General features: G+C 37.4%; 1 protein-coding gene across 5 annotated transcripts in view; it reads right to left on the minus strand.

The window, feature by feature from the left end:
- Window positions 1-13,161: 13,161 nt before the first annotated feature.
- TEX15 (testis expressed 15, meiosis and synapsis associated) overlaps window positions 13,162-17,864 on the minus strand; it is a 79,621-nt gene continuing 74,918 nt past the window's right edge. For all 5 annotated transcript variants that reach the window (XM_024986369.2, XM_024986368.2, XM_059882353.1 and 2 more), the window contains 2 exons: window positions 16,819-17,144; window positions 13,162-13,244 (listed from right to left, as the gene is read on the minus strand). In XM_024986369.2, the coding sequence (XP_024842137.1) occupies window positions 13,207-13,244; window positions 16,819-17,144 (364 nt within the window). In that variant the 3' untranslated portion in view covers window positions 13,162-13,206. The remainder of the gene's footprint in view (window positions 13,245-16,818; window positions 17,145-17,864) is intronic.

A 17,864-nucleotide genomic window follows, 5' to 3' on the forward strand; every position in this document is an offset into this window, starting at 1 on the left:
AAAACGAGTCGATTACTCTGATTATCAATCAGTTGTCCCTTCCAGCTCCAGCATTCTTCACCACATTTATGCAGTGTTTACTGAGTTCTAATGATTTGTTCACTCAGCAAATGTTCATCGAGCAACTAACTAACTGCCAGATACCCTGGAGAGCAGGTGGTCACCAAGCATACTTCCTCTATTAGACAAGTGGCAGCAGGCAGCATCCTTTACCAGGGGGCAAGGGCCCCTTGTTGGCATCGCCAACCTCCTCGCTGTGTCCTTGGACAATGACCAGATTGCCCCCAGCCTCTGAGTCCTCATTTGTTACAAGGGTGCGGTAAGGCCTGCCTTTTCAAGTTGTGAAGATTAAATTCTACAAGAGCTTATCCAACAGTACAGAATGGAACTCATGTTCCTTGCCTTACTATCCCTACTAGGCAACAGCTACCGAAAGCTTCTCTCCCCGGGGCAAAACCTTGAAGTTGCCTGGAGAAGAGGAAAGAAATTACACCGATTTGTTTTTTGGACGGTGGCAGAGGACAAATGTGTGAAAGACTAAGGTCTTTTTGGTAAGCTATAAATACTCCTAGCATCAGCAGTCAGTCATATGGTGGGAAATATGGCTGGAAAGCTCCTGTTCTCAAGTGCCTTGTAAATAGCAGCAAAGTAGTTGAAGGACAGAACGTGAAAAGACCGCGAAACAGTACTGAACAAACGGGATACCTGCCTTGATTCAGGAGATTTGCGATCTCCGAGGAGGTTCGTCTATAAAGGTTGAAAGGAGGTTGAGTTTCAGCTAAACCTGGCAAGCTCAGAATGAAAATGAGAGTAAGAATAGTATTTTTTTTTTGGAGTTCCTAAAGAAGATGGATTGAGAACCAAAATATACCTTGAGGAGAAATGGGAAGGACAGATTGTGTTTAGGGAGGGAGGTCCTTGACATAAAAGCAAATGTGTTTGAGATTAATGTGAGAGAATGCTCTTAAAGCTGGGAGTAGGGAGCTGAGTTTGTGAGGATGATGCTTCAGAAATGAGTGAAAAAGAAAATTCATAATTTGTTGAAGCTACGTTTGGGGATTTTGTTACTGCCATCTAAACACAAGCCTGAATGATACATTCAGATACTACTGATTTTTAGCATTGACTAAATAAATAGGTGAAAAATTATGATTTTTTAAAAATATTTTTTGGACATCAATACTGTGTATGTGAATTGAGTGTTTACTAGCTTTTTCACATCCTTATTATTGATTTCTAGGCTGTTTGACATACTTGTTTCAATATTTCACGCAGTGTGTTAGTTGGATTTTATGTTTGTTTGTAAGAGTCTTGCCATTCATAATTAAGAGTATTTACTATGCCAGACGGTGTTCTAACTTCTTAGATTGTTACCTCATTTAGTTGTGTCACTACAACCTTATGAAAGTAGGTGCTATCATTATAGTTTCAATTAATTAAATGAGGGTACTGACGTAGAAAAATCACTGCAGAAGGTGACTGCAGCCATGAAATTAAAAGACGCTTACTCCTTGGAAGGAAAGTTATGACCAACCTAGATAGCATATTCAAAAGCAGAGACATTACTTTGCCAACAAAGGTCCGTCTAGTCAAGGCTATGGTTTTTCCTGTGGTCATGTATGGATGTGAGAGTTGGACTGTAAAGAAGGCTGAGCGCCAAAGAATTGATGCTTTTGAACTGTGGTGTTGGAGAAGACTCTTGAGAGTCCCTTGGACTGCAAGGAGATCCAACCACTCCATTCTGAAGGAGATCAGCCCTGAGGTTTCTTTGGAAGGAATGTTGCTAAAGCTGAAACTCCAGTTCTTTGGCCACCTCATGCGAAGAGTTGACTCATTGGAAAAGACTGATGCTGGGAGGGATTGGGGGCTGGAGGAGAAGGGGATGACAGAGAATGAGATGGCTGGATGGCATCACCGACTTGATGGACGTGAGTCTGAGTGAACTCCAGGAGTTGGTGATGGACAGAGAGGCCTGGCGTGCTGCGCCGATTCATGGGGTCGCAGAGTCGGACACGACTGAGTGACTGAACTGAACTGAACTGAGGTAGAGAAAATAAGTGAGGGGCCTGAGCCCAAACATTCGGAGCTGGGAAATGAAACCGGGTAGCCAGAGCCATGGTCTGTTATGCTCTGCCACCAGTCCTTTTAAGGAGATTTGAAATGTCTCCTCTGCCTCAAGATTACATGGGTATCTTATTAAGTATTTTAATGGAGAAGGCAATGGCACCCCACTCCAATACTTTTGCCTAGAAAATCCCATAGACGGAGGAGCCTGGTAGGCTGCAGTCCATGGGGTCGCTAGAGTTGGACATGACTGAGCGACTTCACTTTCACTTTTCACTTTCATTCATTGGAGAAGGAAATGGCAACCCACTCCAGTGTTCTTGCCTGGAGAATCCCAGGGACTGGGGAGCCTGGTGGGCTGCCATCTATGGGGTCTCGCAGAGTCGGACACGACTGGAGTGACTTAGCAGCAGCATACATGTATAAATGACATACAGAGTTTACTCTAAATTTTCTACTAAAATTTCCTTACAATAATTTTTTGGGGGCAACTTTTGAATTGTGGTAAAATATATTTACCATTTTAACCCTTTTTAAGCATATAATTCAATAGCATTAGGAACACTCACAGTGTTGAGCAACCCTCATGACAATCATTTCAATACTTTTTCATCATCCCAAACATAATCTCTGTACCGATTAAACAATAATCTACTATTTCCCCTAACACACACATACTTTTCTATATTACTTATCATAAATATCAGAAGAGCCCTTACCCTGACAAGTACTTCTTGGCATTTATTCTGATACTTAAAAAAAATTAATTTATTTATTTAAATTGGAGGCTAAATACTTTATAATATTGTAGTGGTTTTTGCCATACATTGACATGAATCAGCCATGAGTGTACATGTGTTCCCCATCCTGAACCCCCCTCCTGCCTCCCTCCCCATCCCATCGCTCAGGGTCATCCCAGTGCACTGGCCCTAAGCACCCTGTCTCATGCATCAAGCCTGGACTGGTGATCTATTTTACATATGATAATATACATGTTTCAATGTTTCTCTCAAAATCATCCCACTCTTGCTTTCTCCCACAGAGTCCAAAAGTCTGTTCTTTACATCTGTGTCTCTTTTGCTGTCTTGCATATAGGGTCATCATTCCATCTTTCTAAATTCCATATATTTGCATTAGTATACTGTATTGGTGTTTTTCTTTCTGGCTTACTTCACTCTGTATAATAGGCTCCAGTTTTATCCACTTCATTAGAACTGATTCAAGTGTATTCTTTTTAATGGCTGAGTAATATTCCATTGCATATATGTACCATAGCTTTCTTATCCATTCATCTGCTGATGGACATCTAAGTTGCTTCCATGTCCTGGCTATTATAAACAGTGCTGCGATGAACATTGGGGTACACGTGTCTCTTTCAATTCTGGTTTCCTTGGTGTGTATGCCCAGCAGTGTGATTGCTGGGTCGTATGGCAGTTCTGTTTCCAGTTTTTTAAGGAATTGCCACACTGTTCTCTATAGTGGCTGGACTAATTTGCATTCCCACCAACAGTGGGAATGCACCCTCTCCAGCATTTATTGTTTGTAGACTTTTGGATAGCACCCATTCTGACCAGCGTGAGATGGTTCCTCATTGTGGTTTTGATTTGCATTTCTCTGATAATGAGTGATGTTGAGCCTCTTTTCATGTTTGTTAGCCATTTGTATGTCTTCTTTGGAGAAATGTCTGTTCAGTTCTTTGGCCCATTTTTTGATTGGGTCACTTATTTTTCTGGAACTGAGCTGTATGAGCTGCTTATATATTTTTGAGATTAATTCTTTGTCAGTTGCTTCTTTTGCTGTTATATTCTCCCATTCTGAAGGCTGTCTTTTCACCTTGCTTATGGTTTCCTTCATTGTGCAAAAACTTTTAAGTTTAATTAGGTCCCATTTGTTTATTTTTGCTTTTATTTCCATTACTCTGGGAGGTGGGTCATAGAGGATCCTGCTGTGATTTATATCAGAGAGTGTTTTGCCTATGTTCTCCTCTAGGAGTTTTATAGTTTCTGGTCTCACAAATAGATCTTTAATCCATTTTCAATTTATTTTTGTATATGGTGTTAGAAAGTGTTCTAGTTTCATTTTTTCACAAGTGGTTGACCAGTTTTCCCAGCACCAGTTGTTAAAGAGATTGTCTTTTCTCCATTGTATATTCTTGCCTCCTTTGTCAAAGATAAGGTGTCCATAGGTGCATGGATTTATTTTTGGGCTTTCATTGATCTATAGTTCTGTCTTTGTGCCAGTAACATACTGTCTTAATGACTGTAGCTTTGTAGTATAGTCTGAAGTCAGGCAGGTTGATTCCTCAAATTCCATTCTTCTTTCTCAAGATTGCTTTGGCTATTCAAGTTTTTTTTTGTATTTCCATACAAATTGTGAAATTATTTGTTCTAGTTCTCTGAAAAATACCATTGGTAGCTTGATAGGGATTGCATTGAATCTATAGATTACTTTGGGTAGTATACTCATTTTCACTATATTGATTCTTCTGATCCATGAACATGGTATATTTCTCCATCTATTTGTGTCATCTTTCATCAGTGTTTTATAGTTTTCTATATATAGGTCTTTTGTTTCTTTAGGTAGATTTATTCCTAATATTTTATTCTTTTCATTGCAATGGTGAGTGGAATTGTTTCCTTAATTTCTCTTTGTGTCTTCTCATTGTTAGTGTATAGGTATGCAAGGGATTTCTGAAACCCCTTGCATTCTTATTCTGATACTTTAAAAAAAATCCACCCCCCCCCCTTGGCCACTTGACAGGTGGGATCTTAGTTCCCTGACTAGGGGTCCACAGAGTCAACCACTAGACCACCAGGGAAGTCCTGTTTGGATACCCTTGAATTATCTGGATTATTGATTGAATTCTAATTTTCATTTTCCCATACAAGATTCCATTTTCTCACAGCTTAACATCTCTGAAATTGAGTCCCAACCTACAACCAATGACATCTTAGATTCAATCAAATTTCCTTAGAATGAGGGTTTATGGCCCAAGGGCTGTGCTCAACTTTAGTTTGGTCTCTCCTCACTCTTCATTTCAGTGTGATTACAGGAGTCATTTAATGGCTAATTTATTTCTGCTTGCATATAGTTTTACTCCCATTCTTATTGATTTAATTTTCTTTTTGGCCTATAAAACATTATAGGAACTTCTCAAAGTAAAGATTATACTAAAAGGTGAATTCAGAAAATGTTTTTCTTACACCCCTTTCACTCTCTTCTCCTTTACTCTTTGTAGTAATCAACTTCACTATTTTCCATTTTTACTGTGTTCTTTTATGCAAAAATATGCACATATATCTCTTTTTATGCAATGGGTAATACATTTTATGTATTCATGTAAAAAATATTAAATATTTCACAGAAAACACTCCTTAATGGTTCCTATGTATTGTTCATTTTCTATTTATAAATTCATGGTCTTCCATTGGTAAGTATAACAGTTTCCTCAATCAATGTCTTGTTTGGGCATTTTGATAATTTCCAAGATTTTCCAATTCAAGTAATACATTTATATTTTTAGTGGAGAGTTTCCATCAGGATAAATCCCTGGAAGTAAGGTTCCTGGGTCAGAGATTAAAGGCATATGTAGTTTCATTAAATATTGAAAACTGTCTTTAGATGTTGTACCTGTTTATACATGCCCACAGGCAGTATGAAGAGAGCCTGTTCCCCTACAGCTTCTCCAACAGAGAACATGGTCCAGCTTTGAATCAGAACCAATATGATAGGCGAGAAATGGTATCTCAGTGTATTTTTAATTCACGTTTCTGCTTTTTTCATTTTTTTCTAAAACTAGATTACTATGACTGTATTATTCATTTGCTAATAATTCCCTAGGTCTGGAGCAGGGATGTATCACCCCTTAATTTCAAGCACTCTCCTTTCCAGTATCTGAAATCAGGGTTTGGTTAACAGCCAATGAATACATTTGTTGGAATTCCAGATGGGTATCAAAATATAAATTGACTTGTATGTATTGCTATTAAAAGGTCCCTATATAATATTAAATGGTGAAAAAGAGACTGCCCAAATAGCACGGTCTCATTCCTGTAAAACCACACACATACAAATATGCCACAGAGAAAATAGAAGGATATTCCTCTAAATAAGAATAGGTGCTATTTCTTGGGAGAGATGTAGAGGTTTTGTCAGATTTTTATTCTCTACTGTATTGGAATTCTCTACTGTATTGGTGAAATTTTTACAATGAGTACAAAGTCATTTTATAACTATAAAATAACTTAAATTTTAAATTTTGAAAAAAATTTAAAAATCTCAGTAAGATCCAGAAAAGAACCCATTTGTGACTAAGGATAATGGCTGATGGTAAGTGAATAACAGAGTACTACAAACACACAGCTGTTCTCACCTGACCTCTCAAGGAAATGAAGATGCCAAAATCCAGTGAGTAATTGGGAAACATCCTGCTACATTTATAAATGCTAAAATGGACTGGCAAGTTAGGAAGTAAATGTCAGAACTAAATGGTTATTCACTTAAAAATAATAAAATTGTTTAAAAATTAGGCTTGAGATACACTTTGAAAACTAATATCTGAAGGCTAAGAGTTACTGGAAACTGGAAACCAGAAAGACCTCAAGAGTGATCAAACAGAAACATGGATACAAATAACCAAAAAGTGATAACCAAAGGGGAGGACAGTAACATGTGATTCTGTTTGCAACTGTGAGCACCATACAGAAAGATACTGTGGCTAAGAATTAAAAACAGGAAATACATTAAGTACAAGCAGAAGTGAAATATTTCACTTAATGTATCACTTGAGATTCTGACAGCTGTTTCTGGGGAGATACATAAAACAAAAACATGGAGAACATTTGAGAGGAGTATCCAGCAATAATCTGAGTCAACAGATACTGCGATTAAATCACCTGAAATTGCTCCATGTTTTTCCACATAAGCCCATTGATCATAATGCTGAAATGCTAGAATGACAAAAGTTCCTCTGAGTCTATTTGTATATATTGTCATTTTTTCTATGGCTTTACTCAATCTATTGTCACAGGTCAATAAGGTGAAAAACCTCCCATAATAATCCTATTTGTCCACTTCTGGATTTCTAAAATTTTGCAAATTTATTTCCAATTTTGAACTACACTTTAGTATTCTGTGTAATATATTTATGTATTATGTATTCATAGTAATATTAACTTTATAAATTATTGCTCTGAAACTTTTCCTTAATGTCACTTTATTAGTATTATCATCAGTTTTCTTTTCTGCAAGGCAAATGGTGAATCTCTGTCCAATATTCAAGTATAAGGTTCATCTCTCCATTTATGTTTTTTATAAGCAGCAATGCTATAATAAAGAATATATCTGGCCGTTGTCCCTGGTTCCTGGAACCCACTTCAGTATTCTAACTGGAAAATTCTATGGACAGAGGAGCCTGGCAGGCTGCAGTCTGTGGGGTCACAAAAGTCAGACCAGACTTAGCAACTAAACCACCACCTGCCACACAGTGGCCAAAATCCTTCATATTTGGAGTGAGGGGAGTATATGTTATACTGATGAGGTGACTCAGGATGGGGTCTGGTCACCAGGAAGATCAACCCCATGTCAGGCCAGCCAACTTTGGGCCAGCCTGACCTTAGGGGAGGGCATAGGGCTGGGGACTGAACTCATCTGTGTGACCAAGGATGTAATTACACATGTTCATGTAATTAACGGAGAAGGTGATGGCACTCCACTCCAGTACTCTTGCCTGGAAAATCCCGTGGACGGAGGAGCCTGGTGGGCTGCAGTCCATGGGGTCGTGAAGAGTCGGACACGACTGAGTGACTTCACTTTCCCTTTTCACTTTCATGCATTGGAGAAGGAAATGGCAACCCACTCCAGTGTTCTTGCCTGGAGAATCCCAGGGACGGGGGAGCCTGGTGGGCTGCCGTCTATGGGGTTGCACAGAGTCGGACATGACTGAAGTGACTCAGCAGCAGCATGTAATTAAATTCCAATAAAAACTCCGGTCACTCAATCTCTGTGGAGCTTCCAAGCTGGTGAACACATTGATGTGCTGGGAGGGTTTGATCCAAAAGAGACACTCATGATGAAGTATCATTCATTAACAGATTATTTTTACTTTGTCATTTGATGGATACCAGTAGAGGCTGTGTGAAAATTTTTTTCATTATTGCAGGTTCCTGGGTCAAGAACCCAGAAAGCCAGGCAATAAAATTAGTCTTTAGTCTGTCCTAATATTTTGCCCTGAAAAATTCCACCAAGTGGAAGACCACAAAAGAAACCTAGCTGACTCAGCAGGTTCTGTGTTCATTTTCAATAGATGACATATCTGAAACATTTTTATGACTAACCTGTAAGAAAGGTTAAGAGGGTGGGTGTATCTTTAAGAAACTGTCACAAAAGTGAACGATCTTGGGTTAGTTTTGAAAACAAGGAGGGGGGGATGGAAAGTAGAGAGTCTGCCTTTCACCAAAGCTTACTGGAGGATAATCTTCAGGATAACATTTGAAAAGAAAAGTGGGAACACAGCCAATTTTGAGGAAATTGTTTTCATTAATATTCAGATGTAGTTGTAAACACCTTGGTTGGGAGTTATTAGTTACTTGATTTAGCATAACTCTCAATATGAAAAATAATTCACTTCTCAGTATAACTAAAATGATCTTTGCCAAGGGACTAGATTTGTATGCACATAGAGCAATTGTTTCTTAATCAAGTATGAAAAACTCAAGTTACTGTATTGCTCTTTGCACACTGTGTATTCAAAATTTTCAAGGGATTATATGTATCAGGTTAACAAGCTGATGACTGGAATTAGAAAGCAAATAGCACTGAGATACGTCTTATATTCTTTTCAAACCAACAATACTGAAGACTATTAACTGATGTTCACTAAGATGACTCTAGGGGCAAAATATCTTGAAGGGCCTTCTGCATGAATGCATTTATAAAATAAGGGAATAACATTTGCCTGTATGGGGCTATATAAAGATTAGCTGATGCATGCACACAAGCAAAACAACATACTTTAGGCACAAACCAGATGTTCAATAATTGCTGACTGAACACAACCTTCAAATAACCAAACATGCTCAACTGACTATATCAGGTCAAAACATAGATTCTCACATTTAAGAAAAAGAAATGAATCTGTCATAGATCTAAATTATTCTTACCTAACCAAGGAAAATAGACTTAAGTATAGACTTATAAATCCTAAGATAAATGCAGTTTCCTGTGACAAGTAAGAATGCAGTGTGTTTTAAGGGTTCCACAGGGTATTTTAAAGGAGACTTCTTATAAATACCAGTTCAGTTCAGTTTTCTTTAACGGTTAAAAGATTCAGAATTATGATGCTAACAATAAAGCAGACAACAGATCTTATACTTCAAGGAATGAGTAAAATTTATATCATCACAAAATTTTCCTATCTTAATCTCTATCTAATGAGTTCTTTTAAATCTTCCCACATTGCATTACTAATCAACACTTTACTTTCCAGTTTCTCTTCATTAGCTCTGCTAAGAATCTGCAGTCACTCCTCTTAGAACTGTGTCCATCAGATCTAATTTAAGGAATGCTTGTCTTATAAAAATAATTTAATTTTCTTCCTCCACACTGCTTTTTTTCAAACTACATTGATAACTGGGAGTTAATCACACTACTCAAGCAATATCAATATGGTAAGAACTGAAATCAAACTATGCCTGTAAAAAAATTTAATAGCTCTAAAATACCACATATACTTGAATGCAAGTCAATTTTTCTCCTAAAATTATTCCCATTGAGAAGAATATGGAGGGTTACTTTATTTTGAAGTCTTCAACCATTACTTTAAGGAAGGTCTTTGGGAAGGAAATTAACTTGAAATGACTTCAACCAAAAGCAATTTTAGATACATACCCAGGTTTAAAAAGCATGTATCTCAAAGAATTTAGAAGTGAGGATGATATGCTTTGGAAAGCTCTGTAATAGGGCTCCAAAAGGATCTGGTGATGTCAATGTGCATAAAAAGTGAAAGTGAAGTCATTCAGTCATGTCTGACTCTTTGCAACCCCATGGACTGTAGCCCACCAGGCTCCTCCATCCATGGCATTTTCCAGGCAAGAATACTAGAGTGGGTTGCCATTTCCTTCTTCAGGAGATCTTCCCGACCCAGAGACTGAACCTGGGTCTCCGCGCATTGTAGGCAGACGCTTTACTGTCTGAGCCACCAGGGAAGTCCCAAATATGCATAAGAGGACTTGAATACATCTGTTTATGAGTTAATGCATTTTAATATAACACACAATTGACATTTAAACATACATATCGCTAAAAGTTTATATATTTTAGTTTACCAAAAAAATTTTTTGATGAATTCTCTCATCAGAGAAATGAAAGTATAGCCTTACATTTGGCTGGATTCAGAATTCAAGTTTTAGAAGCACTTTTATACTAGAAATATCAACAGAAGGCACAGTGACAGAATTAAAATATATGAAGTTAATTTGATTACCTCATCAGAGGCCCCCCTGAATATCTCAGCCTATGGGTCATGCAGTCAGGCTCTACTGCATTACTTTATTTTGTACGTGTCAATTCTCACAATGTGAAATACATTACTTATATATTTATTGATACTTGGCTGTCTTGACTGGAGTGAGAGTCACTCACTCATGGAGTGAGTCCCTGCGAGAGGGCAGGGACTGGGGCTGGTCCTGTGAACTCCGGGCAGGAAGGAAGTTTGTCAGAGTCGGGAAAGGGAAGGAGGAGGTGAAGGCAGAAGCAGCTGGAGTAGAAGCTTATTGAATCTACTTAGGTCAGCAATCTGTGGGCTCTTCTTCTTGCAATGAGCGTATGTACAAACCAAAGATCATCCATATATTTCCGTATTAGTCAAGAAACACAAAACGGAAAAAAAAAAACAAAACATGAAACTAGAAGGACTAGAAGGAATTCAGTTTATTCATATAATTCTTCAAGTTCCAAGACAATAATATTTACAGACAAGCAGTTTTTTATTAATAATGCTTGCTCAAACTTTAATTTGTTCTATTTTTATTTTTAGAGCCAAAACACAAACTTGAGAGGAAGAAATGCTTCATTTTTTCATGTTCTGTTTCAAAGTGCAGGTTTTAAAATGTAACTCAACGTTTATAAGGTTTTTTTCATTACACTTTTTGCAAGAAATTAAAACTCACGAAATAAAAATATCACAAAGCCAATATTCAACAAAATCTGCGAGTTGTTTAAAGAAAGTATCTTTAATCAGAATACTGAATTTTTGATTAACCTAGTAGAAAAAATTTTAATAATAAATCTGCAACATCTTTCCCTAACCAAACATTAAACAAATGGGAAAAGCAAAGTCATTCTTTGAAAAACAGCTGATATTACTGCTTTAATACCTTTTCAGGAGTTCTGATTTTTACAGAATTTTTCCAAATATATCAATTATCTGGGCAAAACATTTATGTTATTTTTGTACTACTTTAGTTCTAGAGTATTTTTCTAATTCCTGTTTCAGTTGCAGTTCTTTGCTTGACTTTCCCCTTTTAAAATCTATTTGTTAAAGAAGAACCCTGAAATACTCTGAATTCCATCTTATTTGGTTAATGTGACTAATGAGACTTACCCTGGAAGATCTTAGTGTTTTTCTAAATTGAACAATTAGCTACTCTACAATAAATGTGGCTGAATCACACTCTCTTTGGATACCTATACTAGATAACATAAAAAGTTAGCTAACATAAAAAAGTTGCCAAAAAAAAAAAAAGTTGAAAAAACACTTTAGCTTTGCTAGTTATTTAGATTTAGCCAATGCAAATCTCTTTACCACATTTTAGGGCCCACTAGACTTGGGAAGGGGCTTACCTAGTGGCTCAGATAGTAAAGAATCTGCCTACAATGCAGGAGACCTGGGTTTGATCCCTGGGTGGGGAAGAGCCCCTGGAGAATTGAATGGCTACCCACTGCAAGTATTCTTGCCTGGTGAATTCCACAGACAGTAGCCTGGTGGGCTACTGTCCATGGGGTAGCAAAGAGTTGGACGTAATTGGGCGACTAATACTTTGACCTTCAGACTTGGGAAAGTCTATCCAGTTGTGAGGGATCTTTCTGACTTGGATCTTACAGAGACAGGGAATGATTGTTGGTGGGCAGAGCACTTGCTGAACACACTAAGCCCTGTTGTTTAACGAGGATTATTACTCAAATACTTTTTACTTTCGTGGAATGTTGAAAAGGAAAAAAAAATCTATGATCACACCATTAAAAAACTTGTGTTGCATTATTTAACTACTGAAATATAACTCAACTAATGGCACAAGCTAAAGACATTATCCCCATTATTTGCTATAAAATCACTACAAGAGCCGTTTCAATTATAAAATACAAATAAAAAAGAATCTGGTAGAAAGGGCTCTTCTGGAAGAAGGTGTTAATGTGCTTTAAATTTCAATATCATGATCTAAAAGTGCTTCAAACATAAAGATTTTTAAAGTCTCTACTCAAGGACAAACACTGAAAATATGCAAACCTCCTTCTCTGTTAAAATATATTATGCCAGTTAAAATTAGAAAATATTGAAATTAAAGGTATTTCTCATTTTAGATAGATAAATTATATGAAGTTTCAAAAATTATAAAATTATTGGTCTAATGACTGATCTAAGTAAAAAAAAATGCTTAAGTCATATGGCACAACACTACCATAAATTTGTATCAAAAAATATCAGAGACAAAAATCTTGTTTTCAAGAATTACTACTATTACTTACCCTTAATCATATTAAATGTTACATTTACTCTCCTTATTCCATTAGCATAATCCCAAAGAGATTCTTTATATAATTGTAACAGCTCTAATAGCAACATCTCAAAAAATAAATTTCACAATATAGTTATTGGTTCTGAAGGCTAGATGAGTACTGAAAATAGCCTAGTATGCAGTTCACAAAATTAAATGGAAATTTTTTGGCATTTAGATGTCAGAGGTTGATTTCTTATTGCATTATATGATATACTATTGCATTTAAATGTTTTATCAAGTTTGTAATGTTTATAATTTCTTACTAATTGACATATTTTTAAATGTTAAAAATAAAAAATACATAAGTAAAAAAATACTTGGATAAACTTGTTAAACCCCCTTTATTTTAGTAGACAGAAGACAATTCTCAACGTCCTGGCTCAAAGGGTTCTTGATGGCATGGACCTGGAAGAAAAAAAAGCATGAGGATTTGAGATGAGTTAATGATGCAGACAGACGGCATGTTTAATAGGAAAGCGGAAAGAATCCAGTTAAGTTATAGCCAAAGAAATCAGAGTTCGGACTGCACATCTGCCCTTCACTAGCCGTGGGATCCTGACAAAACTACAATATTTAATCCTCTCCAAAGAGTAGCTTCCTCATCTGTAAAAGGGCAATAACATCCCTGTATCTCTCTCATGTATCTTGTGAGAATTAAGTGGAATAAAGGATGTAACTTGTCTTGCACAAGGGCTCTCTCAGCTCTCCCTTTAGTTCCACTATGGTGCTACGTACAAGCAGCAAGAGCAACAGCAAGGAAGTGGGCCACAGGGCTTCTCACATCTTAAGAAGGATACGGTTTGTTTTAGTGTGATGTGATCTCTATGGATTATTTTCACTCACAAAAACTAAAAGATGTGCTTACTGTCTTCTAATTGTTTTAGAGTTACTCTTTGATACGATAATAAGTGCTTCCCTGGTGGCACAGAGGTAAAGAATCTGCCTGCCAATGAAGGAAAAGCAAGAGACGCAGGTTCGATCTCTGGGTCAGGAAGATCCCTTGGAGGAGAGCATGATAACCCACTCCAGTATTCTCGCCTGGGAAATCCCATCGACAGAGGAGCCTGGTGGGCTACAGTCCATGGGGTCATAGAGAGTTGGACACGACTGAGTCCACACAGAGGCACATATTTATAAGTAAGCAATTGTTTCTTTTCCTTTTATTTTCACAATAATATAAGTGACAGAGAAGGCAATGGCACCCCACTCCAGTGTTCTTGCCTGGAGAATCCCAGGGGCGAGGGAGCCTGGTGGGCTGCCGTCTATGGGGTTGCACAGAGTCGGACATGACTGAAGCGACTTAGCAGCAATATAAGTGAAGTGAAAGTCGCTCAGTCGTGTCTGACTCTGCGACCCCATGGACTATCCATGGAATTCTCTAGGCTAGAATACTGGAGTGGGTAGCCTTTCCCTTCTCCAGGAGATCTTCCCAACCCAGAGATCAAACCCAGGTTTCCTGCATTGCAGGCAGATTCTTTACCAGCTGAGCTACTAGGGAAGCCCAAGAGTACTGCAGTGGGTAGCCTATCCCTTCTCCAGCGGATCTTCCTGATCCAGGAATCAAACTGGGGTCTCCTGCATTCCAGGAGGATTCTTTACCAACTGAGCTATAATATAACCCAAGGAAACATGTAACCAAATAATAATATAACCAAAAGGAAATCAACCCTGAACATTCATTGGAAGGACTGTTGCTGATGCTCCAATACTTTGGCCACCCAATGGGAAGAGCCAACTCATTGGAAAAGACCCCAGTGCTGGGAAAGATTGAGGGCAGGAAAAGAAGGGGATGACAGAGGATGAGATGCTTAGACAGTATCACCAATGCAATGGACATGCATTTGAGCAAACTCCAGAGATAGTGGAGGATAGAGGAATCTGGAAGGCTACAGTCCATGGGGTCACAAAGAGTTGGACACAACTTTAGCAAATGAACAAGTCAAAGTGATAACAATTAAAAATTTTGAGAAGTAAAGCTGGATTTGATTCCAGAGATAGCTTTTTTAGCATCACAATAATTATTAAGAACACAAGAAAGTTCAAACTATGAAAACCTTTATGCAGCAACTACATTAAAGATTTCCTATTCTGACATTTCAAATGTCTTTTTTAATTCATAGGTTTGCCATGTCTACTACACTGTGTTTATCATTAAAGCAGCAACAGCAATGTATCAAACTGAGCAAAAAGGAAAAAGCATAGTCATATACCCTCCCCGCCCACTTCTTTCCCTCCTCCTTTATAGTTTTTTTTCAGGCTATGATTTAGGTGAAAACTTTCCAATCCTGTTTAAACTTACTTGGTGGAGTGGGATGAGAACGAAAGGATACAGAGATAATCACACTACCACATAACACTTTTTTTGTGTGAGAAATGCACACAAAAGGACTATGGAAATACAAGAGGAACGGTCACAGGAGAGAACAGTAAGCAGTTCACTGTGGTTTGAATATAGAGGTGGAAGTGATGGGAAATGAGGCTGTGTATGCAGGGCTGTGAAGGGCCCTGCATTCCAACCTAACCTATTTGAGTTTTGTCCTATAGGTTAACGGGCACTGGTGGCAACTCCAATATACAGGTGCTGCTGTGATGAGGTTTCCTAATTAGAAACAGAACTACCCTAACTTTCCCTATTCAGACAAATGAGTGATAATCCAGTCAATAAAATTTTCTCCTTTAGTTTGTAAAAGATCCCAGGATTGAGAAAGAACTTTTTAAAAAAACACAATTCAGCAATTTATTTATTTAAATTTTTAGCCACACACCATGGCCTGTGGGACCTTAGTTTCCTGACCAGGGATCAAAGCCACGTCCCCTGCATTGGAAGGCAGAGTCTTAACTGTTAGACCACCAGAGAAGTCTCTCAACATGTTTACTGAACTCTCTATTTTAACAAATACAAACCCTTGATAGTGTTAATATATTTTCTTCCTTCTTTTATATTGCAGTTAATACCAAGTAGAGGCAAAAAGTCAAATCAAAGCTTCAAAACTAGTTTTTGGCTTAATTTGCAAGTGGTATTTTTCACCTTCTATATCTGAAGACACACACAACTTACAAAACTATGATTTTCCTTGAGAAACAACTTTTCACTTTAAAAGAAAATCTTTTATTTCCCCGTTTAAGACATTAAGAGATGATTACATACAGTACCTTGTACCTCTGATGGTAGAATGCTGCTGCTGCTAAGTCACTTCAGTCGTGTCCGACTCTGTGCGCCAATAGATAATTGTAGTTTTTGCAGAACTATTAATAATTGTTTTCAAAGTTTGCTTTAACTATGGTAAATATGCCTTTCATTTTAATTAAAACTATATTCTACAAGCAGAACTGTTTCAGAAAAAAAATTTCAAGTTCCAGTGGCAATCTACCAAGTTGCTCTACCAATACACTTCAATTAACTTCCATTCACGTAGGCCACGATATTATATTAGAATACTATATATCTGATTGAAGTTCCCTTTTCTACCTTCTTTTTACTCTATTTTTTCCTCCATTTATCAAAAAATGTATGTTCACAATAGGAAACCTAGGAAATAAAGAACACTCTCCACAAACCCGAAATTTTATCACTCAGTGAGACAAGTTAAACTATTAGTGTATTTTATTTCAGTATTTCTAACCGTTTATTTACATAAGTAAATTTATATGATACAGTTTTGAAAACTGTCACCAGAAATTTTTATAAACCCTTCAATGGTTGCTTCATATTTCTTTAACTATAATTTACTTAACTATTATTCCTTGAAGCTGGGTTTTATTGAAGAACAGCTTAGTGATATTACTTATTTTTTCCTCTCAGTCTTTGATAACTAGGTTTCCACTGACAACATAATTCAACTGCCTGATATTTAAACAATTCTACAAGCCTTCACAGAAAAATGTTATCTCACCACTTGCTGTAAATTCCACTTACAAAAATGTACAAAGATAAAAGTGAAAACTCTAGAAAGCAAGCATTAAGGCTTGTGAAACTCACCGTAAGTCCAAGGAGCTTCTAGAAGCGCATCTAAATCAGGAGAGCAAGGGTACGGAGTAGATGGTTGATGCGGAGTATACTGTGAAAAAACTGGCTGCTGAAAATTGCAGACAGGCATTTGAGGTGGGAAGTAGTCATTCACTGGCACAAAGTCATTTGCTTGTGGCTCCCCAGCAAAGTATCCAAAATATTGAGAGCACAAAAGATGAGAAGGGGTATTCTGAAAATGACTTGTAACTGCAGTCAACATCCCAGGAGGAGGTGGCTGTACTTCATAGAATGTTACTCCCTGGTATGTCTGGGGAGTGGAACTGCCATCGCTGCTGCTGTAACGATAAACACACCAAGAATAGTAAGGATGTGAAGTTTCAAAAGAGCACCCAGAGAGAGTCACACTTTGGGGTATATGTAGACTGTGTAATTTCATTCAAGTATGTGGCAGCATTCTGAGCTAAGACTTTTGAATTCTGTTGTTCAGACAAAGAGTATTCTACTGTTTGATTCACATTAAGGGTGATGTTCTCAGGCTTCTACGGGTATAGTACTGAAATTCAATGTGTCCTTCATGTATTTTTCTTTTGACTCAGTTTTTGCAGGTCGTGCTTTATTTATTTGCACAACAGGAATTTTGTTCTGGATATGCATGGGTTCTGGAGAACTGGTGCATGTATAATTAATGGATGAATTTAATATTTCAATATCCTGAGGTTCAAAGTCAGTCATTTCTAAAGTGGCATGGCTATCACTCACAAAACAAAACCAGGTTCTGATGCATTCAGAGAAGCATCAGTTCCTGGTTTTATGTCTGAGGGACAGGATTTCTCTGCAGTATCTGGGGGATTTTTAAGAAATTTCTGTGGAGGCATCTCCTGGTCTTTTGAAAATGTGTCATCTATACTTTTTTGGTCAAAAACTGCCAAAGCAGAGCAAGTTTTCTTCTCACTTTTTGTTTGAGCAGCACTAAGATTTCTATTTCTTTTCTTTGTGCTACTTAAGTTCCCTTGTTGTCTGGTGAAATCTTCTGAAGTAGCAAATGAAATATTAGT

This window comes from Bos taurus, chromosome 27 (genome assembly GCF_002263795.3).
Source record: "Bos taurus isolate L1 Dominette 01449 registration number 42190680 breed Hereford chromosome 27, ARS-UCD2.0, whole genome shotgun sequence".
Lineage (NCBI taxonomy): Eukaryota > Metazoa > Chordata > Mammalia > Artiodactyla > Bovidae > Bos > Bos taurus.